This window comes from Oreochromis niloticus, linkage group LG10 (genome assembly GCF_001858045.2).
Source record: "Oreochromis niloticus isolate F11D_XX linkage group LG10, O_niloticus_UMD_NMBU, whole genome shotgun sequence".
Lineage (NCBI taxonomy): Eukaryota > Metazoa > Chordata > Actinopteri > Cichliformes > Cichlidae > Oreochromis > Oreochromis niloticus.
Window position 1 is genome coordinate 1,305,864 of NC_031975.2, and position 26,888 is coordinate 1,332,751.

The 26,888-nt window shown below is 42.9% G+C and overlaps 4 protein-coding genes across 8 annotated transcripts; 1 reads left to right on the plus strand and 3 right to left on the minus strand.

Moving 5' to 3' along the window:
- Nucleotides 1-1,848: 1,848 nt before the first annotated feature.
- ruvbl2 (RuvB-like AAA ATPase 2) lies at nucleotides 1,849-6,921 on the minus strand. 3 transcript variants are annotated; one of them, XM_005463000.4, is made up of 14 exons: nucleotides 6,782-6,921; nucleotides 5,978-6,032; nucleotides 5,785-5,840; nucleotides 5,526-5,667; nucleotides 5,221-5,350; nucleotides 5,070-5,136; nucleotides 3,946-4,052; nucleotides 3,736-3,829; nucleotides 3,412-3,630; nucleotides 3,223-3,341; nucleotides 2,985-3,104; nucleotides 2,769-2,898; nucleotides 2,515-2,629; nucleotides 1,849-2,238 (listed from the first exon to the last, which is right to left on the minus strand). In XM_005463000.4, exons 2-14 carry the CDS (start codon nucleotides 6,030-6,032, stop codon nucleotides 2,213-2,215), a joined length of 1,380 nt encoding a protein of 459 aa, XP_005463057.1. In that variant the 5' UTR covers nucleotides 6,782-6,921; the 3' UTR covers nucleotides 1,849-2,212. The 3 variants fall into 3 exon arrangements, with proteins under 3 accessions (XP_005463057.1, XP_003458079.1, XP_005463058.1); XM_003458031.3 differs by having other exon boundaries at nucleotides 2,213-2,238; nucleotides 6,800-6,831; XM_005463001.4 differs by lacking the exon at nucleotides 6,782-6,921 and adding an exon at nucleotides 6,230-6,337 and having other exon boundaries at nucleotides 2,213-2,238.
- A 1,976-nt stretch (nucleotides 6,922-8,897) lies between these two features.
- On the minus strand, nucleotides 8,898-13,306 carry ftr83 (finTRIM family, member 83). Of its 3 annotated transcripts, none has more exons than XM_019363940.2 (8): nucleotides 12,636-13,306; nucleotides 12,194-12,289; nucleotides 11,776-12,009; nucleotides 11,511-11,670; nucleotides 11,291-11,353; nucleotides 10,792-10,860; nucleotides 9,198-9,769; nucleotides 8,898-9,164 (listed from the first exon to the last, which is right to left on the minus strand). In XM_019363940.2, the coding sequence occupies exons 1-7, from the start codon at nucleotides 13,209-13,211 to the stop codon at nucleotides 9,243-9,245; spliced, it is 1,725 nt and encodes a 574-aa protein (XP_019219485.1). In that variant the 5' UTR covers nucleotides 13,212-13,306; the 3' UTR covers nucleotides 8,898-9,164; nucleotides 9,198-9,242. The 3 variants fall into 3 exon arrangements, with proteins under 3 accessions (XP_019219485.1, XP_003458080.1, XP_019219486.1); XM_019363941.2 differs by lacking the exon at nucleotides 8,898-9,164 and adding an exon at nucleotides 10,048-10,130 and having other exon boundaries at nucleotides 9,686-9,769; XM_003458032.5 differs by having other exon boundaries at nucleotides 8,898-9,769.
- Nucleotides 13,307-17,591: 4,285 nt separating this feature from the next.
- On the plus strand, nucleotides 17,592-22,743 carry ftr82 (finTRIM family, member 82). The gene is made up of 7 exons (XM_003458033.5): nucleotides 17,592-18,415; nucleotides 19,652-19,747; nucleotides 19,869-20,102; nucleotides 20,359-20,518; nucleotides 20,600-20,656; nucleotides 20,851-20,913; nucleotides 21,510-22,743. Exons 1-7 carry the CDS (start codon nucleotides 17,825-17,827, stop codon nucleotides 22,028-22,030), a joined length of 1,722 nt encoding a protein of 573 aa, XP_003458081.1. The 5' UTR covers nucleotides 17,592-17,824; the 3' UTR covers nucleotides 22,031-22,743.
- A 537-nt stretch (nucleotides 22,744-23,280) lies between these two features.
- Nucleotides 23,281-25,985, minus strand: atp5l (ATP synthase, H+ transporting, mitochondrial F0 complex, subunit g). Its single transcript, XM_003458034.4, has 3 exons — nucleotides 25,819-25,985; nucleotides 25,287-25,447; nucleotides 23,281-23,685 (listed from the first exon to the last, which is right to left on the minus strand). Exons 1-3 carry the CDS (start codon nucleotides 25,868-25,870, stop codon nucleotides 23,587-23,589), a joined length of 312 nt encoding a protein of 103 aa, XP_003458082.1. The 5' UTR covers nucleotides 25,871-25,985; the 3' UTR covers nucleotides 23,281-23,586.
- Nucleotides 25,986-26,888: the final 903 nt, after the last annotated feature.

Genomic DNA, 26,888 nt, shown 5'->3' on the forward strand with positions numbered 1-26,888 from the left:
GCGCTCCCCATATCGCTTCTGTAAATCCTAACAGTGAGGCTGGTTCCTTGTGAAGTTCATCTCGGCCTAAATCCAGTCGGAGAATCCATTGCATGTGGTAGTAGGCAGCAGCACAACAGAAGCCTCGTGGGACTGAGGGGGGTTTACGGGATGTGGGCAGCAGGGTAAGAACTCTCTCCCACAGACACCAACTAAACATGAAATATTATCAGAGAGCAGGCAGTCTGCACTGCTTTGTAAATATGTAGGTAAAATTGATTAATATGCTCTCATTGGTTTGAAACAGTCAGGTAATATTCTCATTTCAGCTGAAGGTTGCTGGTGATGTTATTGGTAGATACTGGCCTATCGCAGACATTTGAATATGGCTGTCCAATATATGTTGACACGAAATTCAGAAGAAGATTCATTGGTTTGTGTAGAAATGGAGTGATTCAATTCAATGTCATTTATACAGCGCCAAATCACAACAACAGTCACCTCGAGATGCTTTATATTGTAAGGAAGACCCTACAATAATACACACAGAGAAAAAAAACCCAACAATCATATGACCCCCTATCAGCAAGCACTTTGGCGACAGTGGGAAGGAAAAACTCCCTTTAAACAGGAAGAAACCTCCGGCAGAACCAGGCTCAGGGAGGGGCGGGGCCATCTGCTGTGAAGTGATCCTAATGCTCTCAGATGAGCCTGCAGCACGTGTTGTCAGAGTACACACATCAAGGCTGATTCATAGATAAGTTAATTAATGAGCCCATAGTTCCACTTACAACTTGTATTTATTACATTAAAGGATTCACGAGATCTTCTGTTTTTTGGAAATCTTTGGAAATTTGTTACACCCCCATTCTTCTGTACCTATTTTTAAGTTGTGAAAATGAAACTCTTGACTGTAAAAAACCCCCCAAAACATTAAATGTGACATTTAAAGATACTGGGATCAAAAATCCAGTATCTTGTGATCTATTGAATGTAACATAGTTTCACAAATTTAAAGCCGTTTTTATAATACGTTTGATATGCCTAAATACCTAACAGCACTTTAACTACTTATTTGTCACATTTTCAACAATTTATGACTTAGATAAAATACACTATCATTTTGAAAACATGATTTGATTGACCCCTCTGTCAGATTTCTGGTTAAATACTCAGACTAACCCCAACTATGACATTACAAGGATGATGAGACTCGGAAGGTCTAAACATTTGAATACAGGAAAATCAAGGAGCGCGTGAGTGTCAAAGCCTGCTACACACCTGCAGACTCAAGTATGACACAGTCATTGACAGGACGACACACATCAAACAACACGCTGAAATGATTCAACAGGAAGATATTTTTAGGCTGTATGCAATGCTGTTCAACTGGCTCATTGAAATGCACACTAAGGGCTCGCATTCATCCCAGCGGTTTGCACGTTGCATTGTTTCTCAGAACCAGTCGTGGGTTTACAGTAAAGATCTTTGAGCTCCCCCTTGTGGTAGCAACTGTAACTATTTTTATTAGTGATAAATGTTAGGAGTGATTTTGTTTTAAATTTTACATCCAAACATTTTTTTCTTCAGGCGGGGTAATAAACTGATCATGTGATCCTCTGTGATTGGCTGAAAGAAAAAAAAGGAGAAGCAGTGATTTTGAAGCTGTTGAGACATTATTAAACAACATTATCCATCACAGGTAATCCTGAGCAGACTCTGCACCACCTCCTGGTCAGGCAGGACACATCATTCGTAGTTTTGTACGATGTTTATGTGAGCCTGAAACGTCCAAAATCCAACTTTGAAACATGTGAAAAACTGTTTTGCAGCAATCAAGATTAAAGAACAAGAAAGAAAGAATCTCAATGTGTTTAGAAAAGCTTGTTTACTTATTTTCATAAAAATAAACCATGTAAAGGTCAACAACATAAAACAAACACTTAAGGAATGGATATTCCCGCCACAAGGCCTCAGAGATGAACAGAATTGGGGTCATTTCAAAGTTCAACTGAATTTCAGTCCAAAAGATTTGAATTTGAACAGTGTGGAGATAAAGGACAATTCTGTGGTTTCACTCAATTTAAATTCCATCTCGAGTCTAATTCAGTTAATTCAAAAGAGGCTAAATTCAAATTTGGGAAGAACTCCGGTTGTGAATCGACACCAACACTAGAGGACGGCGAACAGCATAAAAAACTTCACAGAGGAGGAAAAGAAAGCATCGTCTTCATTATGAGGTGTCCATAGCAGCTGTTTCTGAAACATAAGAACACACACATCTCTCTGTTCATCATGTAATGTCAAATCTGCATATTTACACAGAAAGAAAACTGAGCATCTTCTTTTCCAGCACTGCGTTGGGACTAACGCCTTGTCACATTGTAGCGTTTTTCTCCTCAGATCACTTTTAGTTTTCTAAACCTAAATTTACACTAATTACTCCCACAAGGGGTAAAAACCAGTGTTTAACTGAAGCTTGTGTGAACGCACCATAATGGAGCTGCTGATACAGAGGATGAACAGCAAACTCACGTGTTTCATTAAAGAGGAAGGAATCCTGATACTCCTTCATGTACTGAGAGGATCTGGCCTCATCCAGGAACAGAGAGTAAACTCTTTTAATGTCTTCTACCTGAACCTCTGTGCCCTGCAAAGCAAACAACAAACAAATGACACCAACAGAGTGAACGTGACAAAACTAAAGAAATGCCACACCAAAGAAACAATGGAGAAACTCCTGTGATAACATGCTGCTGCTGAAGTCTGCTCGTTCACGTCAAGCTAACCTTGCGTTTACGACACACCAGTCCTGCGGTGCTGATCAGCTGGATCGCGTAGCGCAGTGACGTTTCCATGCCAATACGAGTGAGGACCGTGTGAGCCTCCTCGCTCAGCTCCACATCCTCCTCCTCACACCTGAAACGGAAACACGCAGCTTTACATTTCATCTGTGGCAGAAGATGGAAGCGTCTGCTGAGCCAATTATGAACACGCGTTTTTACCGGATCTTCAGGATCTGCTTCGTCTCCTTTTCGGTGTAAGGGGAGGTGGCGATGATGAGCAGCCGATCAAGGAGATCGATGGGGATGCCGTGAGGGCTCTGATAGTTTGTTCCACGGATTCTGCAGGGAAATGAACGAGTAGCACATTACTAATGAAACACCCAAATTATTCAGTTATTTGTTATTTGTACTGAAGCGGAAGGCTGACTAAAAGCAGCATGGTTTGGAAAAACGGTACCGAGTGATGCCTCTGTTGGTGGCCATAATGAGAACTGGGGAGAGGTCACTCTCCAGGGCACGGTTCAAGAAGGAAAAGCACTCCATGTCCAGCATATGCACCTCATCAATAAATAACACCTACAACCAAGAGAGAAACGTTTAACAGAAACACATGAAAAGCAAATGGAAGCATATAAAAAAAACTTACCCCTGGAATGATCTCGGCCTTTCCTTCTTCCCTCCACTCACACACTTTGGCATTAATCTGCTCGCGGACTTCAGACTTGATCTCTCCGGTGTCTCCAGAGAAGAGAGCCAGGAAGCCTTGTGTGCGACTGTTAATGACGTCGATCTCGTGGAGCGACACTGTGTGGACCACCTCTTTTCTCTTCTGCAGCTCTCCCTCTGGACACTGTACAAACTGGGTCTAAAAAGATGGTAAAGAAACTGGTTTTAAAATACAGCAACCATCCTAGTGTGAAAATCTCCAGTGGAGTTACAACAGCACGATCTTAGCGCTGTGACAACAGACCTGAGCTCCCATGGCATCGTAGTCTCTGGCTCTGGTGAAAGAGCGCCCCAACTTGGTGATCTTTCCAGTGGCTTTATCAATAGTGATAACATCTCTGAGAGAAAAGCAAAAGAAAAGCTCAGAAGACATGAGAGTCCTGTGCAAGTCTGAGTGATGCTGTAAAACTTCATACATAACAGGTCCTGTAACAAGATCACCTACTGAACTTACCCAGCTTGCACCTTCTCTTTACTCAAACTGTCAATCATCTTGTTGCCCAAGTCATAGATCGTCTCCATCTCTGTAGTCTTTAGCGTCAACTTGCCCACCTTTGCACCCTGATCCAAGGCACAAAATTCTCAGTAAGTTATATGAAGTACAGTGTTTTATATCTACAACAGTGTTTACATGTTCATTTAACTACATGTGAAATCTATACTGTCTGTGACACTCGGGTTGGGCGACTGGATGAAAATATCGATTATTGACAACAGGCTGAGCCCATCGGCCCATCGGCGATCGTTTTCACACGGGTGATTTATTTATTTATTTGCCCGCCCATGAGTAAGTTTGCTAAGAATGATGGAGCTAATAGAAGCAGTCAACAGAAAAAAGATAACGGCACCCTCTTTCATCTGCGAGCAAACGCCCCCTCCTCAGAGTGCGCCCAGATGCTTGATGATGTAGCTGCAGAAGCTGCTGATAGCCTAGCATACTCAGCTGGACGGTGGACACGTACATGCTCATGCAAGTTAGCCGTGTTTGAGTACTTTGCTCGCACTATACGTCTGCACAAGCGCACACCGCTTTGGTTACATCCTCAGGTTTGCTGCTTTCATCTGGCTTAAAAATCCCAAATTGGCAACTTTATATTTTTTTAGTGCTGTCAGCGTTAATGCGCCATCGTCACGACTAACGCGATTAACAAGTAACCCATCAGTGCGCAGACTGAGTCAAAATCCCTGAAATGTCTCTGTCAACACATTTTGAGCAGTTTGTCCAAAGTTCGTTCATTCTGCGCTCCCGATGGGTTCAGCGTGTTAAAATTTTTAATCGCGTTAATCGTGATGACCGCGTTAACGCCACAGCCCTAATTTTTGGGAAATTAGTTCGTCCATGTTTGGACTTCTTCTGTGTTGTAAACGTGCAAATCAGTCCGTGCATGATTACATTGCTCCGCCCATCAAAAAGTCTGCGCATGCACGAATATGTCGCCCATCGTCGATTATTGGACTGACGATTGTCGGTTGGAAAATTTTTACATATCGCCCAACCCTAGTGTGACCAATAAAATACTTTCCAAAGAACCACATAAAAAGACTGGGTTAACTATATTATGAGTGTAAGCTGCTTACTGTTCCTGTGGCTGGTCTGTCAATCTGGATCTCGACCACCTCTCCTTCAATGATCTCCGTCTCCTCTCTGTTAAAAAACAAAAACAGTTAATAGCAGTTCTTTTCGTATAAGAAGATTTACCAAACCCTATTACAGCATTTGCTCACTCACTTGATCCTTACTCCGATGGCTTTTCTAAAAGCTTGGCTAAGTGCCTCAGTCTTGCTCATCTCCAGGGAGAAGATCTCACTACCAGCCAGTGCTGTAAAGGGTGTATCAGGGCCAAGAGACTGGGCGATGCCTGCATTGGAAAACCCCCCAAAATCAAAAACAAAGTCTCAGCCAAACCTACACTCTGCCAATCAAGCTAGGAGCAACAAAAATGTACCCTAAGCCAATTCCATCAATCCAAGAAACCAATATCTTCTAACTGGGGCTGATATTATGTTCTGGAAAGCTTCCAGTGGAGCTCTTACCCATAGCAATTGCAGTCTTTCCTGTGCCAGGCTGGCCAGCAATCAGTACTGCCCTGCCAGCAATGTGGCCATCTTTGATCATCTCCAAGATGACTCCTGCAGCTCGACGGGAGGCCAGCTGGCCAACCATCCCCTGAGACACCTGGAATTGAACATAGACATGTAAAAGGCACATCTCCTCTACACAGACACAGAATATTTAAGTCACAAATCTATTACATGCCCCTTAAGAAAGAGAGGAAAAGGGAATTAAAGCTACCTGTCTTGGCTCCAAAGCATCATCCAAACCAAGGCCACGAATGTGAGAATGTGCACCTAAACACAAGGTGAAAACAGATAAAATAATGTGAGTCACAGGAAGTGAAAAAACTCTCAAGAATCAGGTACCATGTGCACCTATCACAGCACTATCACACAGTAACCAATCATGTGTTTCCGGGTCTCAGTCCTACCAATTCTCTCGATTCGTGTGATGTCACGAACCTCTGGAACCTTTGTAGTTGCCATCTGTATTAAAAGCAGAGAAATCATTCATTAGTCACTATAAAGTGATCCTGCCCGCTTTCCTACCACTACTTTTAAATTTAAAAACATGCATTATTAGACAGAGTATTCAGAGTATCCCACTCTATGTCAGAATGTCAAACAATAGATAAATAAAAAAAATATTCGATCCAGCAAGAGGTTCAAATATTTCTACTGACGTTTTAACGACATACAACCCAGTCACCATTAAATAAATGTTAAAAAACAAAACACTTTGGTGATAAGACTACCACAACATTAGATTGTCAAACAATTAACACTTTAAAGAGCCCGTCCTGGTCAGGTGGTTGTCATAGTGACAGAGTTGAGCGCATGCCACAACAGAGTAAGAACAGTGTTAGCATTACGTTAGCCTAGTTTCTAAGGCTTTTTATTCTTCGTATTTTCACTTTTTCATATAAGCAACGGAAAGCTCGGGTATCGCCATTACACAGATTTAATAACGTGGTACACCAAAGCCACAAATCTAGTTTGGCGCCAAGTAAACAGAGCAAGGACAGTGACAAGTAATGCTAACACCAGCTAATGTTATGTTAGCAAATTAGCTAGCTCCATTCAAAGCTTTCTTCTTTGAGTAACTCCTGCTTAGCAAGACGAAGACGCGATGTTCAACAGAACACGAAAGGATGATCTTACAGGACACATCCTGTAACACCACAGTGTGAAAGCCTGGAGTTAGCACTGTTTATATTGATCGCATGAACACTCACCTGTGCAGCCACACTTACGAAAATGTGAGAATGCGGCGCTTCTTTCTGATTGTGCGCAGATTAAAAGCGTCCGTACAGAAACCGCTTCTTTTATTTCTTTTTCCTGCTAGGGGATGTTTGGGTTGACTGCCCTCTATGGGCTCGATGGTAAAATGACAGCACGAGCTTGTGACTTACAGGGAGTGGCAGGAAACCTTACCGGTGTCTTGATGCATTCTCAATCATCCAGGAAAGTAAATCTCCAAAAGTTGAATCTGTTCATCTGGACGTAGCGTTTGGTGGGAGAAAAGTTTCGTCACTCATCCAAGTGACTTCTTCAGTCTCAGCTGACTGCAGGTTTCCCCAAACCTTATAAACAGTACATTTGCATAATGACTGAACCCAGCCCACTAAAGGAACAATGGGCTGTGAGGTCAGTTCCTTAATCATAATTGTGCAAATTCCCATGACCATTGATCAACAATCACTGGCCATCTTACAATGCTGTGATTGCAGCCATTCCCCAACTCTCTGTGAATGGTACTCATGGCCATTGATCAGTGTTCTTTGATCAGTGGGTTCTGGTCAGTGATTGTTGATCAATGGTCATGGGAATTTGCACAATTATGATTAAGGAACTGACCTCACAGCCCATTGTTCCTTCAGTGGGCTGGTTTCAGTCATTATGCAAATGTACTGTTGATAAGGTTTGGGGAAACCTGCAGTCAGCTGAGACTGAAGAAGTCACTTGGATGAGTGACGAAACGTTTCTCCCACCAAACGCTACGTCCAGATGAACAGATTCAACTTTTGGAGATTTACCGGTGTCCTGGATTATATTTTGGACATTTTAATCCGTGAAGCCCGTTTCAGTCCAGAGTGGTTAAACTGTGTGCTAGGCTCCCTTTAACTCCCTTTTCACATTTTACCTTTTCTTCTCGCAACAAAATAGCCCGTCCGTGGAAATCTTTAATATTTACTGGTATAATGTAGAATGTAGAAATGTCAATGTCATACTGTACGTAAGCTGGACCAGCCAAGGAAGCATTTTGCACTGTTTTAGTTACTGTTTGCACACGTTAACAGCGGAAGCTTTCACTTCAGTCACCAGCCACGATAAAAAAAAAAAACCTGCTCAAACTTGGTACTGCAGACGTTTGTCCACCAGAGGTGGCAAGACCCCCGAGTTGTATTAAAGGTTTAAGAATTTCAAATTTGAAGCCAAAGTTTTTGCAGAGTGGTATTGATGACCGCAGCAAGCCGGATAAACGTTTGCTACCACCAACCTCAACTTTCTACAGGCTCCGCTTCATTCATCTTATTGTGCATAAAAGCCTCTCTCATTTTTTAAACTGAGAAATATTATAATCCAAACTATGGAGATGAGTTTGAGATTTTTATTGTCATCTTTGTCTCAAGCTGAGCTTCATATTTGCAAAAAGTAATTTTAAAAGCTTAAAAAATCAAGACTGCAGTATTATTGAACAATGGGAAAGCTTGCCTGCTGATTATAATCTTAAGGTTTCTGGAGGGGTTTTCATATCCTCTCCACTAGACCGCTCAAGCTTCACCTCAAGGCCCAGGCTTAAGATTCCACAAACTGAAGTCGCTTTATTTAAACATCACAGCAGAGCGACTGCTGCATGGTAAAAGGGCAAACCTCGGATTGGATGCAGTTTTATCATCTACGCTGATCAAGTAGAACTCAAGTAGTAAATTTTGCAGCTCCTGAGTCGCTACACTAACTCAGAACTTTTTAATGAAGAACTTGACGATACATTAGGACTCAGTCATACTTCCATTCAGCATAACGAGCCTTAAGCGTCACAGAAACCTCTCAGTTACACCTCGCCTGTTCCTGTAGAGTTCCCTGCTGACCTCTCAGCTGCTTTCCAAAACACTGTGCTTTAAGCACACACAAACACACCATCTCCTACTAGTCCACACGCAAAGCTGGGTCTATTTTACATTTGCTTATGAAATAATTGCACTCTGAGTGATGTTGCTAATGGCAGGAAATGTCTGACTTTTAAAGATCTTACAGATCTGGCTTAGAGCTGATTAGCTTGAAGAGTGAGTTAGGAAGCTCGTCATCATAGAAGAAATGAGAGAAAAAAAATCCACATCACAGCTCATGCTTGTTACCAAAAGTTTATTTGATAAAAAAAAGCATAATATCACAAATGGTCATCACATTGTACAAGGTTCATTATTTTGAATTATAGTGTAAATATGCATATACTATATTATTTCTGAATTAGTAAATGCTCATTGACTTTCTACAACTAATTTTACACTGAACACATGTTGATTTGCTGAATATTTGCTCATCAAGCATCGTTTCCCCCATCAGCACATATTGGATAGCAAACAAAACAACGATCTAATATTAGAAAAAAAAGGGGGGGGGGAACAAAAGCATATTTTCTCACAACAGTACTCGTCATCCACACCCACTGATCTTTGGATATGTGTTACTTAATCACAGCTGGATAATGGTAATGGCTGACTCATACCAAACCCAGAAGCCTGGATAGACAGGTTCACTAAAGGAGGCCTTAAAGCGGTGGATTAGAGACATGGTTTCCCCAACAGTGTAGAATGAGAGAGTACCCCCGGCGTGATCCAGGAAAACGCCGATGCGGGAGGAGTAGGGCGCGTTGACCTCTTGCTGGTCCTTGTTGTGGCGGGCTGAGTAACTGGAATCAGAGCAGAAAAGGCTCCATGACTTGCGGTTGTAGCCGATGCGGCAGCTGTCACCGTAGCCCGTTCTCTTGATGCCTTTGTAGGCGATGCCGATGGAAGCCCCCTCCCCACTCCAGTCTACCTCCCAGTAGTAGGTGCCTCCAGAGAGGGGCTCCTTACACAAGACCTGGGGCAGGGAGTCGAACCTGGCAGGGCTGTCAGGGTAGGACTGGGGGTCTCTCTTGAGGGCAGCTTTTCTGTTCCCTCGTGACAAGTAAAGCTGTCTGTAGGCTGTGTTTTGGTCAAGGGTGAGCTGGCAAGCATCTAAAGATGGGTGGAAGATAAGTTCATTATTTACTCAACAAGAGGAAGTGCTTAACTTAAATCACTCTGGGATAAATGTAAAAGAGGAAAGCAAAGAAAGCCAAAGCATCTGTCCTACAGCAGCTGAAGCACCCCACTCCAATGCAGCAGCAGAACGTCATCAACATCTCAGTTAAACTTCTACTCACTGCGGTAGAAGTTTAATTAGCTTCTGCAAAACACGCTTTGAAGAAAAAGCAAGAGACCCTCTGGCTGGACACAGAAATCAGAATAGTCACCTGACTGCTGTGTATCTCCACCTCTGCAGGTCACAGTTGGTGAGACACCCGATGCCCTCGGCTAGATCTGCCCGGCCTATGATCTGGAATGCCAGAGGTATCAAACACTGTTTGTGAGTTTGACCACAAACAGAATTCCAGCTAGCAAAGACCTTTTTTAGCTGTGAGGCGAGTCAGTGACTGTGCAGTTTTTCCCCTGCTGAGATTTTGAGCCCCCAACGATTTCTGTTGAAAGCTGGATTAACCTCCTGAGACTCTGTGTCCTCATATGGGGACATTACATTTAGACTTACACTTCATCTTACTCAATAAATGTTTAATACTCTGTTAATAATGACCATAAAACTATATTGTGTTATGCTGGAAAACAAACCCACTGTCTCTCTATTGAGGACATACTTTTTAATATATTTATATATTAAAAAAAACCCTTTCTATTCAAAAGCGATGCTTCTTTTTTTTAAACTAATCAGCTTCAAGAAAATTTGGAGAAATTAAAAATGCATCCCAAACGAGAGCTCGGGTTGCAGGAGGTTAAAATGCAGCTTAAGTAAAAATGACATAGCTGTGCAATATTTGCAGTGAATCAGTCCCAACCTCTGTCAACACTGTAGGACAAACAGCAGCTTCTAAGAGCAGATTTAGTGGTCAGCCACAGGGTCTGACAGAGAACCCATCTAATTTGCGTCATGCAGTGAACTGAGCAGCGAGAACAGTGAACTGTGTGGATCAGAGGAGACTCACATCTCAGGAAGTCCTCCCTGTACTGAGGCTCCTTGACTGGCATAGACTTGTACATGGGAGCTTCGTCACCTGTGAGAGGAAACACACAGAAAATCAGACAGAGCTGTGTGTCAGCAGTTTTTTAATGTGCTGCAGCTGAACAGCTAATATGTGTGCAGGAGGTAATGTTCCTGTTCACACTATCAGTGATCAGGCAAACACTTCTGTTTTAGAGGTGAGTGTAACCTGTTAGGTTGACATTTGTGATCAAGGTAAACATTTCAGCGTGAGGCAGCGAGTGAGCTCAGGGGCAATCTAACAGGAGAATGGAAAGAAATGAGGAAACGGGGCCAGATGATGAAAAACCTGAGCATTATGACTCAACATCATTTCTCAGTACCACATCTTCTGGCTTTAGGGACTGACTAAGTCTGACTCTGTGCTAATGTTGTTCCCGCCCTCATTTATTGCTGTGTGTATGAGCAAGTTGTGAAATGATGTTCTTGAAAGACTGACTCACTTTTTATTGATTGATATTGTTTCTTTTTGGAATCCTCCAGTTCACAGAAGGTCATTTTGTTAACTGCAAATACAGAAAAAGAAGTTCATTTAAGTCATCGTGCTTTCTTCATATGTTTGAAATAACAGTGAAATTAAAGCAACATCAGACTGCAGTAGTCAGATTTCCTCCTGCATCTGTTCTGTGGACATCGAGACGTCAGTGCTGTCTTCACGCTCACCTGTCTTGGCTACCTTAACCAGTTCGTCATTGCTGGAATCATTCAGCTGCTGTTTCAGCTCAGAGACTGCTTTAGTCACCGGGCCGAAGGAGAAGTACGGGTTGACGCTCACCGACGGCAGCTCCTCGGCCTCTGTTTGTGCAATCAGCATGTGGTAACTCTAATAACAAAATAAAAGTAAAATAACACTGATTATGTTATATCAGATTATATTTTTATCTTTATGAGCATGCCTTCCTGAGCCGGTGTGGCGGCTGCCAGTTACCTGGATGAAGTGGATGTGGTCCTCGGTGCGAGACAGCTGGGTGATCTCGTTGTCTCTCGCCTTCAGGTCGGCGATCTCATGAGTCAGACGCTCCAGATGGCTCTCTGCATTGTTGAGTGCTGCCCGCTTGTTGGAGGATATCAGCTTTGCCATCTCTTGCTGCATCCTCTCAATGGAGCGCATCATGTCGCCAAACATCTTCTCGCAATCCTGAAGCGCCCTCTGGGCTGAGCTCTGCACAGGAGACATTGGAGTGTGTCATAAGGTGAATTGGTGTCACACTGGTTTTTACGATGACACACTTAGAAGAAGGAATGCTGTCAGTGCTGTTAGCTGCTGTGAGTTTCCGTTCAGCCTGTAGTGGTCAGAGTGCTCATATCGGTCTGATGGATGATAATGACGGTGATTGGGCACAAACCTTGAGAGAGTCCACCGCATGCTTTAGTTCCTCCATCTGCTTCAGGCGATCGTGAATCCTCTCCTGGATCTCAGCCTGGGTGGCGCCCAGCCGTTGCTATGAGACAGTTGACAACGTTGATGATTATTATGACAAGAGTTTTATAGTAAGAGTAACTCAAATATATTAAATCATCTAAAAAACTTTTAACTTAAATGTTTGGCTTCTAAGTTCAGGAGTCCAGCTTCACTGGACGCCAACACCTTTCTCTTTGTTTGCATGAATGGGCGTCTATTGTTCGCTGCTCTTTCATTCTTTGCTCCCCACCCTTTAACTGTTGTAGTGCACCGTGTTACAGCTTTCAATCATAAATCAGAACACGGAATATTTTACCCTTATTTGTCACATGTTTTAGCATTATTATTGAACCAAAGGAGGACAGGTACGAGCGTGCGTTGCCTACCTGTTCCTCAGATCTCTCCTGCTCAGCTGACACCATGTCGTGGCCTTTGTGCTCTTTCACCGTGCACAGCACACAGATACACATCTGGTCGGTGCGACAGAACAGCTCCAGACCCTTCTGATGCTGCGGGCAGATCTGCCTGTCCAGGTGGCCGATTTCATCCACCAGCTTGTGCCTCTTGAAGGTGGCTGACTCATAGTGGGGCTTCAGGTGCTTCTCGCAGTAGTGCGCCAGACACATCAGGCAGGACTTGACGGCTTTCTGCTTCTTGCCAACGCAGATGTCACAACCTACATCCTGGGGTCCAGCGACGTTGTAGTCGGGGGATGGAGGTGGAGGTGGAAAGGACTCAGTGTTGCGTTGGAGCGTGGAGTGCCTTGAGCCTCCAATGCGCCTCGGAGTTGGCCTCTTGCTGTAGGACACCCTGCACTCCGGGCAGTTGAACGATCCGGTGTGTTCAGCATGATCCCAATATGTCTTCAGGCAGATGGAGCAGAATACGTGGCCACATGGGATGGACACAGGGTCCCTGAGATATTCCTTACAAAGGTAGCAGGTGTCTTGGTCAAAAGACATGGAGACAGTTTGCTTCTTTTCCCTCTAACGCCGAGAAGATGACGTGAAGTCAGCCTCACTTGTGTCAGCACAGTGGCAAAGTGACTGCACAGGTAGTACGGGTGCAACCTATATAGAGTAAACAGAGAGGGAGGATAAACAGGTTAAGCCGAAACCAGTAAAACAAGGGCGGAGAAAGAAAAGGACACAATGAGTAGGTCCATGTGTTACAGAATGCTAAGAGAATGAATGATATGTGCGATCTGAAGATACGAGTTTTGAGCCAAAGAGTTGTTGTTTCCATTTATTACAATTTGACAATGTAAAAAAAACAAAAGGTCCAAACTAAGATAGAAAATTTTGAGCAGGAATGATGTGTAATCAAAGGATACCCAGTAATATTTATAGGAACGAAGCATTCTTTGTTTTTCAACAGAAGTGAAAGAAAAAATATAAAGCAGGTGTGTCACTGCGTGTCAAAGATTTCTTGGAGACAGGCTCTTCTCCCTGGGCATGCAGTGAGTCCCACTAAATTCACAGGATAAACTGACTTTTTTTTCTATATTTTGAGTAATAATAAAATAAATAAAATGGCATAAATTGTAAATGAGTGAGTGAAACCTTCCCAAATGAACCGTTCTGCGAGCTCTGGTCAGATTCAATCTGTTGGATTTCCTAAAGTGCTGCAATGTTGACTTCACCTGTGACCAGTTAATTATTAACCGTGTTTACTTTGCATTGCCACTGATTTCCTCTGACAGGATGCCACAGTTCTCATGAGCTGAGCCTCTGTTATACACATGAACTCAACTGTAAAAGTTTCTACCAATAAGAAGCTAAAGTATTTAATAATGTATCATCTTCTGCACACACACAAAATCCTTTCCTCTGTATATTTTACTTTATGGCGAACACGCCTCCCGGCCAAGATGGAGTTTCAGTGTCAGATAGGAATGCAACTACACTTGATAGCCGAGATAGCAGAAGGGCCAAGAAAGCCTGCTTAAAAGATTCCATTGTGTGAGAGCTAGCAGGGTCTAAACAGAGTGCCGGGCATTACAGGGTCTGCTGTGTGTGAACAACAGTAACTGCAGCTGACATGTATGACCAAACGTAGCATTTAACCCAAAACTGCACTGGCTGTGGTTGCACTCCTCACTGGAAGTGATTCACTGGGACTTTGTGAATTGATATTGGAATAAAACATCACGAATATCAGAATCTTTATGTAATCTCTGGTTTGTAAAAGTTACTTATTTTATTTCAATTTCACTGACATTGAAAGGATTTCCATCACTGTTCTCTGCAATTAACGTAACTTATTTAAAGTCAGCGTTAGTTTAGGGTAAAGTTCATTTAGATACTTTTCATACGATTTCTTTAAGTTTCATTTCTTATTTTATGCTGAATCATTTTAGGACAGTCTGTAACTTGTGTTCTGTAACACTGCTCATCTGTTTGTAATCTGATTACATACCAGTGACATGCAACACACCCTTTTAAACTGACAATAGAACTGTTAGTGATGCAACAAAAAGCATGTCAGGACTGTCCTGATGGCAGATTTTCACTCAGATTTTCTGTTTTCGTTTCCATAAAACAAAAAAATTAATCTTTTTATTTTTTGGAGGAGAAAAACTGTCTGGAGCTACGAGACGAACAATATTTCACTTTGTCATCTGCGCATAGTTTTGTTTTTTCATACGCCCGTTATCCAGTTCCAGCAAACACAATGATAGGAGCAAAAAGGTCAAACAAGCATCTGTCAGAGTTTATTCCTTCCATGTGACTCGACCTCTCCTTACAGGGGTGTGTTCGAGAAACAGAGAGTGCTCAGATCTTAACTTCTTTTGAAGTTCTCTGACTTTGTGATTCAGTTTTTTTCCGTGTTGCTCAAAAACATTAAGAGGACTCTCAAGCATGATAACACAAAGTTCATCTCTGAGGATGTCAGTGTGCCCGCTTAGGAAGCATAAACCATTGTGAATCCGTTGCACCTCCTTTGGCAGGTTCACTGAAGAGGCAACAACAAGACAACAACGAGGCTTTGCTGGTGGTGGCCACAGACCATCGCTCTCTCCGTATTTCCCCCGACTCCAGTGTTACGTTCTGCTGATGTTCTTGTCGTGGCTCGCTGCTGGCTGCAGGTTTCCCCGACCTTATAAACAGTTCAGCTGCATCACGACCTAAAATAGTGCTTAATAATGATCGTTAGTGTGCATGTGTAAGGATTTGATACCGTTCCCTTCATTTTTTCAGGACTCACTTTCAGGCAAACCAAATATTTATATCATAACAATAACAAAGGATGTGCACATTGTCTTTTTTTTAAACTCTACATCCTTATCTTTACCACAACAAATGAAAAAACACGGGAATGCAGTTCTGAGCCCCAGAACGAACTGTTAGGCTTTTTGAACGCTGTTATATGTTTTGGATCATCCTCTATCTGAGTTATGCTTCCTGTCAAGCAACATTTCTTCTGAATCTTGCAACAGTCTTTTTCTCCACACTGAAACCTTGTGTATGCACTGATGACCGATTCCTGCATTTTCACTTTTCTTTAAATCTTTCTTCCTTTTTAAGCGCTCATTTCACTGGTTTCCTTCGATCAAACAGCCACTTGCTCTCTCCTGTGCTCACCTTGAAGAAACCATGCTCACTGCACTTTAATAAAGGGTGACCTTTCCCCTTGAACTTGGACTATATATGACTGTGGATGACTGTGGAGTTTCGGTCTGCTTTGTTGAAGAAAACAGCCTGATAACAAGCCTGCCACTCTTTAAAGTGGGCGTCTGCTCAAATCTTAATAAAACTGACTGCAAACACTGTTCTGCTTCAGACTGGCTTCCTCAGAGCAGGATACATTTGACCAAACTTGTGCTGTTAAGCTTTCACTCTTCTAGCCAGCACTCTCATTTAAAACTTTGATTCAAAGATTTTTTCCCTTTGGCAGTCGTGCTCTCCAAAAACAGGTGGTTAATCTGTAAGCACAATGCTCCCTTTACTCTGGAGGAAGGAAGGAAAACTGGCTTATCAGAAACCTGACCAAATACGGAGAGGTGAAACTACCTAGTGCATGAAGTAATGCAAGATATGAATTGAAGGTGGAGCAAATGTACCTTTTACAAGCTGAAGATTACTTTGCCATGTGATTGCAGATCAGGCAAACATACATTGCACAATTTTATTTGAAGCTAATTTCAAACAGTGTTTGTATTTCTTTTTTTAACAATCTGTACTTTCAATGTAATTTCAAGCAGGAAACTGAAAATCATGCCTGTGAATTGGACATTAGTAAATGGTCTGATTCTTATATAGCGCTTTTCTACTCTCCTGGAGTACTCAAAGCGCTCTATACAAAGCCTCATTCACCCATTCTTAAACTCAAGTGCAACGTAAACTACGTTCATACTCCGATGAACGCATCGGAGGGCAATTTGGGGTTAGTATCTTGCCCGAGGATACTTGGCATGCAGACTGGGGAACCCAAGGATCGAACCACCGACCTTCTGATCAGTAGCTGATCTGCTCTACCACCTGAGCCACAGCCACCCAAAGACAGTGAGTAGAAGGTAGCAGATTAGGCCTAATTGAAATGCTAATGAGAGGCCGGTGACGTCAGCAGACACTTCACGCTGTGGAGAGAGTCAGGGTCACCTCAGGAGTTCTTCCCCTGCTTTGTTCTAAACACTAATACATGCAGGAATTATGAGGGGGACATTTTGCACTGCCACGTAACTCGAGTGAAATATGTGCACAACTATGCGAGACATCTACCGCAACAACACCTGGGCACGACAGGAATGTGCCTGTTTGAGTATTTGCACCATGCATTTATGTTTCCCTTCACCGTTTGACACATGAATGTTTTCTTACCACTGAAAAACAGAAACCAGCCGCATATCTGCAGATACAAGCGGCCACGTAAGCGTGAACAGACTAGTCGGGCCAGTTACAGAGCAAATATTACAACTTTTAAATGAGTGTTTCTCTGACGAAAGATGTAAGCAGAGACGTTTGAGGTCATTCTCAAACAGCGTGTGTGCGTGTTTGTTTATTGGGTGGTCCCTGAAATTCCTTCAGTACCTTAGGCTGCATGTATGTTTGTCGGACTATAACCGGTTTAAGACAATGGCGATTCTGTGGGACAACAATAGGTGGAAATGCAGCTGCCAAGAAGTGTGTGCGCAGCTCACCCGCAGATGAGCCACATGAGAAATCCGAGTGAAAGAAGAGGAAGCTGCAGGGAAATGGAAACATTTTCTTGCACATTTATTGTCACGACTTTGGTGTTTTACATTTCATTCATTCTCTCTTTACTTCACTCTGCTCTCTCTCTCCACTCCTGTCTGCCCGCCTTCTCTCCTTTGCTCTTTTTTCCTCTCGCTGCTTGTTCAACCTGCTTATCTGAACTGGGCAGGGCCCGATGTACTCACAGGACAGGGGGGAGGGCCTTGCCTGCTTTCAATCAATAACCTTTTGGAATTTAGAAATACAAGTAGGTCCTGTCTCTGGCAGGCTGTACCACACTCTTGAGGGCGGGCTTACAGGCACACTCGACGAAATCCCTATCTCCTTTTGGCATTCTCCCTGACTGTTTCTCCAGGGCTGACTGTTTGGAGTCCACCACAATGGCTGATCACACCTCTCCAGACTACTTCAGCTGCTCTCTGTGTCAGAACCTACTGAGGGACCCTGTGGCTATCCCCTGCGGCCACAGCTTCTGTATGGACTGCATCAGTGGCTACTGGAATGAAGCTGACTACACAGGGATTTACATTTGTCCCCAGTGTAAGATCACATTCACCCAGAGGCCTGTACTGAGGCCCAACGCCACTCTGAGCATGGTGGCTGAGAAGATCAAGAAGAGCGGTCTGAACCTCAACCTCAGCACGTCCCAGGGGAGCGTCTTTGCCGGATCAAACGACGTGCCCTGTGACTTCTGCATCGGGAAGAAATTAAAGGCTGTCAAGTCCTGCCTTAACTGCCTGGCATCCTACTGCGAAAAGCACTTGAAGCCACACTATGAATCAACCACGTTCAAGAGGCACAAGCTTGTGGATGAGTTAGGGAACTTGGACAGGAAGATCTGCCCACAGCACCAGAAGTCCCTGGAGCTCTTCTGTCGCACAGATCAAATGTGTATCTGTGCCATCTGCACAGTCAGCGAGCACAGGGGCCATGACATCGTGTCTGCTGAGGCAGAGAGGGGCGAGAAGCAGGTAAGAATAACTTTCAGTGATGCCTCCTTTTAACAGACAAAGACCAAGCGAGCTGTCGCCTGAGAGAGACCGCAAGCTGAATGTTTTCTTTGATAGGTTAGGAACACATCCTCTCTGGAATAACTCGAGCTAAAGCAAACAGGCTGTTTTTCTCAATTCCTTCCCCTGAACTGCGACTGGTGATTGTACTTTGACCCATTTCACCAAGGCTATCAGCAACCCTGGCAAGCGTTCACAGCCGCCAAAACAAATCCAGCCCTGTGATTAGCTGGACACAGGCCGGAGGCGTGTCTTACAGGCGTTACCGGTGAAAGCGGCTTTCCAGAAAATGCGGTGATCCAGCTGTGGGATAAATACACAGAAACTGCAGCCTTCTTTCTGCTGCGCTGGTTCCCACCTGTGGGAGTGAGTGTGCAGCGGTGCAGGAATGTCGGGGAGTGCAGGCACTCTACACCTACATTCAATCTCTGTGAGCAATGTGCATTCAAATGACTCACTTTGCCTGTAACACAATGTGGGATAGACATGAATGTCAGTAGATACTGTAACGTAGCAGCTGCGGTCGTATGAGTAATCAGGGAGTGTTTTTACAGCTGACATGAATGCAGGCTAAAGGAGTTAATGTGCCACCATGAACGCATATTTTATCCCACTGTTGGCTTTACAATGCGGGGAGTCTGGTTTCTCTCATCTAAAGATTTACAACCTGAGTCTAACACATCTCACTCCATCTCCCGCTCTGTCTCCCCTCCCCCTCTCGTGTTGATTTCCCCCTCCCTAGATTCCCCACATTCCTCAAGCTTATCTTGAAGAATGGGTTGGTGGGCTCGAGTAAAAGCTGAATTAGAAGCCTTCTATTCTGCATGTCAGCGCTGCGTGCACCTTGAAACATCTCTTTAAAAGTCATACGCTGGTAGATTCACATTCCTGACATGGCCAGAATTCCTCCAAAGATTTTCCCCCCTCTCCCTCTGAGATAAAAGCGGGATGTATTAAGAAGATCTTTGAGAGGGGCTTATTAAGTACGCCACAGGGCCACACCAGATACTCCGAGATGAGGAAGAATGTTTGCAGGCTTTACATTTGGTATAACTTTTTTTTAAAAACACACACACACAACATTCAGCTGCATTTTACATGATAGTAATCTTAAAGCCAGTTTAGCTACCAGCATGAGCACAAATGGTTGGGAAATTATTGAAACGGATGTCTCTGTAATACTCCTTTATTCTGCAGAAACTGTTGGGAGTCTCCCAAGCTGAGATTAAACAAAAATGCCAGGAGAGGGTGAAGGAGCTGGAGGAGCTCAAGACTGCAGTGGATTCCCTCAAGGTAAGGCCTCAAACAACCAGATCAGTTTCTACACAAAACAAGATCAGTCTCCCAAGATTGTTTAGTTCAGGCTGATGAAGATCAGGCTGTAAAGCAATGACATCCTGCTTGCTTTGCTCAGAACTCAGCCCACAGAGCCATGGTGGAGAGCCAGAAGATGTTTGAGGATATGATACGCTCCATTGAGAGGATGAGGTCAGAGGTGAGCAAGCTGATTGGAATCAATGAGAAGGCTGCTTTCAGCCAGTCCGAGGCTTTGATCGAGCGTCTGGAACAAGAGATTGATGAGCTGAAGAAAAAGGAGTCTGGCCTCAAGCAGCTGTACAGCACTGAGGACCACATCCACTTCCTGCAGGTAACACGCAGCCATAAAGAAACTGTGTCAAGAGTTGACATTAAGGTTACCTGTCATATCAGGCTAATAAGATTTTTATTAATAACTGATTAACGATGACGCCGTAAAAGAAATATTGAGCCCGTTTTTTAAAAACTGGGTGGATCAATACATTTCCATAATATGACACTCACAGTATTGAGAACCCAGGCACCCACGTGTCACCGTCCATGTGACCCTACCTCAAATTTCTCATTGGCTCTCATGTTTCCACTAGAACTTCAACTACCTCTGCACCCCCACTGACGACGGCTTCATACCCAGAGTGACCGTGAACCCCGACTTCTCCTTCGCGGCTGTCAGGAAAGCTGTGGCTGAGATTAAGGAGCGCCTCGAGGAGTTTGGCAGAGAGGAACTGCTCAGGATTTCCAAGTCAGGTGTGAGCAGCACAAACGTAATGTTGAACACAAAGAGTAAAACTTCCAGGTTTCTAACCGTGTATATGTTCTACTTTACAGTGAATGAGGTCCCAGTTTACACTACAGAGAGTCGAACGTTGGACAGAAGGAGCAGAGGTGAGCCTCCTATAGCAATTTATAACCTCAAGAGGTTAATTATTATCGATGTGGTTGAGGGAAAAAAAAGGCAGTCGCAGAATATGTTCCCGAGTTAAAAACCACTCCAAAACCACACCAGCGAAAGAATTACAGGCATTTGTGTGGGCGTACGAAGTTCACCTTGACCTAACAAAGAGATATTTCATGTGCAGGCAAAGAAATGACAGTGGACAACACTCCTCCAGAGCCAAAGACCAGAGCTGATTTTGTGAAATGTAAGTTGTTCTGGAACATAACTTGTATTCAAGTATTCATTTTTTCAACTTTTTTTAGTCTGACAGTTTGTATTTTACTGCAGTGTGCTACTTTACTTGTACTCCATGACATCTCAGGAAAATAGGTTTTACTCATTGACTTTTTATGGCACAGAAATCTCTTGCTGCAGGTTAATATCCTTAATCATTTCTCTCGTATTAGTTATAGGATAAGGCAGCACTTTTGAAATATGTCCTGAGCTAAATAGCCTCAAAGCAGCAAAGAACATTTGACTTATATGAAAAGGTAAAATGCAGCAGTACAGCGCTGCGCTATCAACGTGCAGGTTATTAAACAATAAATCTGTAACTGACAAACACTTTGTAAAAACCTACATTTTTACTGGATTTAAGTCTGTGTAGCTGTTTTAGGAATTATATGACTGGTATTTTTTTAATTCATGTTTAGCGTGGATATTTCAGAGGTGCACCACACCTACATTTGAGGATCGCTGCTCTGTTCTGCAGTAAAACAGCTACATTAAGCTCAACTTTTAAAAACTCTACATTGAATCCAATTCAAAACCGTGTAAACAATGTTGTCTTTCCTTCTTCAGACTTCTGCCAACTGAAATTAGATCATAACACGGCCTACAAGGAGCTGTACATCTCTGAGAACAGCAGGAAAGTTATCCGCACCAGGGAGCTGCAGCCCTATGGGGACAACTCAGAGAGGTTTGATAGCTTTGCCCAGGTGCTGTGCCGAGAAGCTCTATCTGGAGGCCGCTTCTACTGGGAGATTGAGTGGAACGGGGAGTTCTCCATCGGAGTGGCCTATAAGAGCATCAGTCGAAAGGGCAAAGGTTCGCTCTGTCTGCTGGGCTATAACGACAAATCCTGGAGTCTGCTTTGTTCTGACTCCGGTTACTCAGCGTGGCACAACCGCGTGGACAAGCCTGCCAATGGTCCTCACTCCCCGCGGATAGGCGTGTACCTGGATCACACTGCAGGGGTGTTGGCATTTTACAGCATAGGCAACACCATGACCCTCCTGCACAGGTTTGAGACCAAATTTGTCGAGCCCCTCTATCCGGGCTTTGGAGTCGGAACGTCAGTCAGGATCTGCAACGTCAAGTGAACGCTGACATTTGAGCTCTGTTTTAAAAAGATTTCTGCGAATACTCACCAGTGCTTTTGGAATATCTATTTTTGCAACCATTGTAAAACTGTCTCACAGCTTATTTTTTTTAAGGTTTATGATGCTTCTTCCAAATGTGTATACACTTTTTTGAACGCCACACATCACAACATGTATTAAGCTTTGAATGTGGCTGTCAAATCATATTCTCATGGCAGTTTAACAAATATATATATTATTGAAGTACACAATTCCTACATAGTCACACAAGAAAAAGAGAAGTGTTATGCTATTTGGCATCTGATGATATCTGCTGGATAATATTATAACATACTGAAGTGTTTAAACATTTTAGCTGATAATTTGCGTCTATAGATTTATCCAAAGTCAACAACGTCAGTTTTTGATGTCATTACGTTTTTCACTATTGTTATTGAATAATTATTTTTAAAATTGCACTCCTACGGCAGGTATGACTACTATGAAGGCGCATTGTTATAATTTCACTACTATTCCAAGAATGTTGTCATTTCATTTGGTCGTGTTGTGATATTATCTAAAGGTCGTCACATGAGTTTTTTCACTTGAACTAACCCTTATTTAATTTTGTGTATGTTTACTTAGATAATGGACAGCCAGAGTATAATTGCTATCAAAGAGATAATTGTTTTGTAACAACATTGATGCATTTAAATAAAGAACTGATAAATGAACAGAGCTTGTCTTGGTACTGTGAGCCGTGTGCAGAACTGGACCAAATGAGACGGGATCACCAAATGTAAATGCTTTACTGGGTTAGAAATGGTGCGTGTGTCTTATGTGGAATACTTGCAGTATGTTCCACATCATCCTTTGAAAACACAAACCACACAGAGGGAGCTGTGCGGTATTGACACAGCTCCCTCTGCTGGTTGAATGTAAGAACTAAACCGTAAGACAAAAAAAAAAGTTTCAGTTTGAAGGACTCGGCCTATCAGAGACACGATTCTGCTCAGACTTGATGTTAAAAATCCACCATATAATCAGAAAATACAATACAGCCCAATTTAAACGCAGTCCTTTAAAGTGCGGCAGCAGCACAGCTCGTCTCCCATTTGGAACATCATCCAGTCCACTTGAGAAGGATACCGAACCGTGAGCTGCCCCTGATGCATCCATCAGAGCGAGTGTCTGCATGAATGTTAAATGTGCTGTATGAACATGTGATTGGCAGTGGAAAGGGCATCAATTGTTCACATTTAGCAGATAAGTACTTGAAAGACCAGTCTTTAATTTTGCAATTAGTAATAGTACAACACATGATTTCATGTTGGTAGGTTTTGCACTATCGTACTGACAGCAACAGTAACGATGATTACACACGTTCAACTCAGCTTTGAGCAGAGGAATAACATTTTGTAGTAAACCTGCAGATTAATTAAATATTGAGGTTAAATTAATGAGTCAAAAACAGATTTTTTTTAACACAACAAACAGCTTTACTGGTTCCCATATTTCTTAGAGTAGGTTGAGCATACAATGCTCAAAAGAAGAAAAAATGCTTTAAAGTCCAAAATTTAGACATTGTAGCCCACGATGCCTCCTTTGCCAATGCACTCTCCAATGTAGAACCACATCAGCACCTCAGTGGCCACCAGCCCGTTCCTTAAAGCATCCTGTGGGGAAGCAAGGACACCGGTTGGATTTGCATTTAAAGAAACATCAAAAGCACAGAATTAGAGTTAACACTCAAAAACATTATATTTGCTGCTCTGGATAATTACAGGTTTAAGGTGTATTTCACAGATTAATTCATAATTTGATCCATTTCTGTCAGTAATTACTAATATGACAAAGGAACTCGCTAATGAAATACTGAATTAACATTTCCTGTACGACACACAGTGATCAATAATATAGCATCACATCCCAGGTGCTTTTTCTTATTATTTTAAAAACAGATTAAGGCATTTCTAAACATACCACTTTTCTTTAGAAAACATTAATTATTACTATTTGCACACAATAGCAGACTTATTGCCATCCCCCTGAAAAAGTCAACTCTTCATTTAGCCATAGCACAAACTACTGCTGTGCAATGAATGAACTCTGTAACGCTCAGCTTTAAAATCAACATATACCAAGTTCTCACAGCATTACAGAGCAACTGAGGGGTATTATCAACAAGTTCAAAAGCCTGTCACAGGTAGGAAGCAAAGGATTTCCAGGACTCTGGAAGGAAAATTAGTAAGAAGAGTCCCAAGACCACAGAACAACTGCCAGGACATAAGTTAATGATGTAGCCAAGTCTGGAATTGTAGTCCAATCACTAAAATCCTGAGGCTGCAGACGAGACACTTCAAGCCAGACTGAAGAATACTAAAGACAACCTGGAGAAAATTATGCATACTGTAGCATGTCTTTTGGTCAGATGAGACGATACTACGGTTACAGACAAGCTGCTGATGTTTGGAGAAAGACAGCAGAGGTGTACAACCCAAGAACACCATCCCCACAGTGAAGCATGTTGGTGGGAGTATTATGCTGTGGAGATGGAAATCGCATCATTGTAGAGGGAATCATGAAGAAAGACGGATATGTGAAGATTTTGAAAGAAAAGTAGTCAGCAGCAAAACTGGGTTTAAGTCACTGTTGCTTCTTCTTCCAACAGGACAACGACCCAAAACACACGTCGCTCCTGGTGAAGAATTTTCTCCTGAAGACCAAAGTAAATATTACTGACTGGCCTAACGTGAATGCTACTGAAAATCTGTGGGGGTGAACTGAAATCCATTAAATCTGGAGAAGCTTGAGAGATTTGCCAGAGAAGAATTGGCTGGATTTGCTCAGGAGACGTGTGAGAGATACAACACAACAAACAACTGGAGGCTGTTAAAAACTTTCAAGTTTGTCCTCATCCACGTACACACACACACACACTAAATTCAGTGCATCACTGTGTGGACAACCACAGCTTTTATAATAATCCTGACTGTTCACACTGAGAAATATTTTTCTTAAGACAACAACAATTTGCCCACACAGTCTCAAAGGCGTTTTCTTTACTATCAGAAGCTCGCAATTTGTCTTTATTTTATGTCCTAAGGAGATGACAGACCTGAGACGATTTAAAGTCAGCATAAGATGCTTTGGTTGGACTTATTCATGTGACATCTGCCTGTGCTTAACATACACGAGCACGGCCAAGTGGACGTGTTTTTGTTTGTTTGTTTTTACATAAACAACAATGACCTGTGTCTTAGGTTAATACGCGTACCTTCACTGTGGTTTGACCGAGACGTCCCGTCTGGAACCCCTTGATGATGTTTGTGGCCCCCTCGATAGCTTTAGGGATCTCAGCAGGGGCAGGTGGGACAAGTTCAACACGCGCATAGTACCAAAAGTTTGCCAGGCGAGGTTTGGAGTAGGTGACAGCGGCTGAAAGAAAGACAGAAAATTAAATGCTGCTATCGATTCGCCATCCTAGCTGCAGAGCTTCTGAGAAGCTTAGCTGATAGCATTAGCCATCAGCTACGCGGATTGTGTTTGACGAGTGCAAACCAAATAAACCGGAGTACCTGCTTAGCCGCAACACATGTCAAAACAACAAAAATACAGCATATCAACATCAAAGGCCTTCTACGTCTGAAAGCGTCAGTTAACGTTACACCTGCTTCATTCAACTGACGCCCGGACACCGGGTCACAGTGTAGCTGACAGCGTCGGCCTATTGAAGTCTTCTCACCGAGGAGAAAACTGCCTACCTCAGCCTCCACTAATCGACCCGTCCAAATAACAGACTAGCTCACCGTTAACCAGGGTGGGTACTTTAGCAACCAACTTCTGCACTGCCTGTGCCATTTTGAGGCGTTTGTGATGTTAACTATTCCCCGTCTCTGCTAGCCGACTGAATGTCACCTCCAATAGAAGGACCCTCGACTGCAGCTGACCACACAACTGCCTGAAGAGAAACCGGGAGGCTACGGGCTTCTTCTTCTTTATATTGTTTGATGGCGGTTGGCAAACAGCAAAATGGTGCATTACCGCCACCAACTGGTGTGGAGTGTGAACTGGAATAAAAAAAAAAAAAACATTCAAATCCTCCCAAACAAATGAGTCTGCCCTAAAAACCCAAATATGGCCTGATGACTTTACCTTCTCGAGTTCTTACGAAATAAATCAACCAAGTCCAGTTTGACTGTTATATCGCCAAGCTTTTTGATCAGTTGTCTTCTTTCAGCATCATATTTCTGGCAATACATTAAAACATGTTCTATTGTTTCCTGTTCTCTACTGCAGTCACACTCCCCTGTACGGTGTTTCCCTATTAAAAGGAACGTGTTATTCAAACCAGTGTGTCCAAATCTAAGTTGAGATATAACCGTCTCCTATCTCCTGTTCCTTCCTGTGCTTCTCATTTCTCCTGTTTTCCTTTGGATTTTGTAAAACCATCACCCTTTCCTCTCTTCCTCTTATTACTTTGGACACCTTTCTTTCATTTTGTGCCATATTCTACTCTTAATCTCTTTCCTACTAACACTGGTATCCATATCCACCAACAGTCTCCTTGTAGCTTCCTTTGCCATTCTGTCTGCCATTTCATTCCCCTAACTCCATGATGCACTGGTACCCATAAGAATGTGACCATAAGCCCATCATAGTAATGCTGTATAATATCTGCTGGATCTCTATCAGAATGTCAGGTCTGCAGTCTGAGTGACTGTCTTGCAAACTAGCCAATGATGAACTCGAGCCTGAACATATCACAGATCCTAGTGGTGTCGCAACTTCAATCCACTGGACAGCCAACAGTATTAAAACAATTTCTCGTATGTATACTGATAAACCATCACTGATCCTTTTTCTTACTTTGATATTA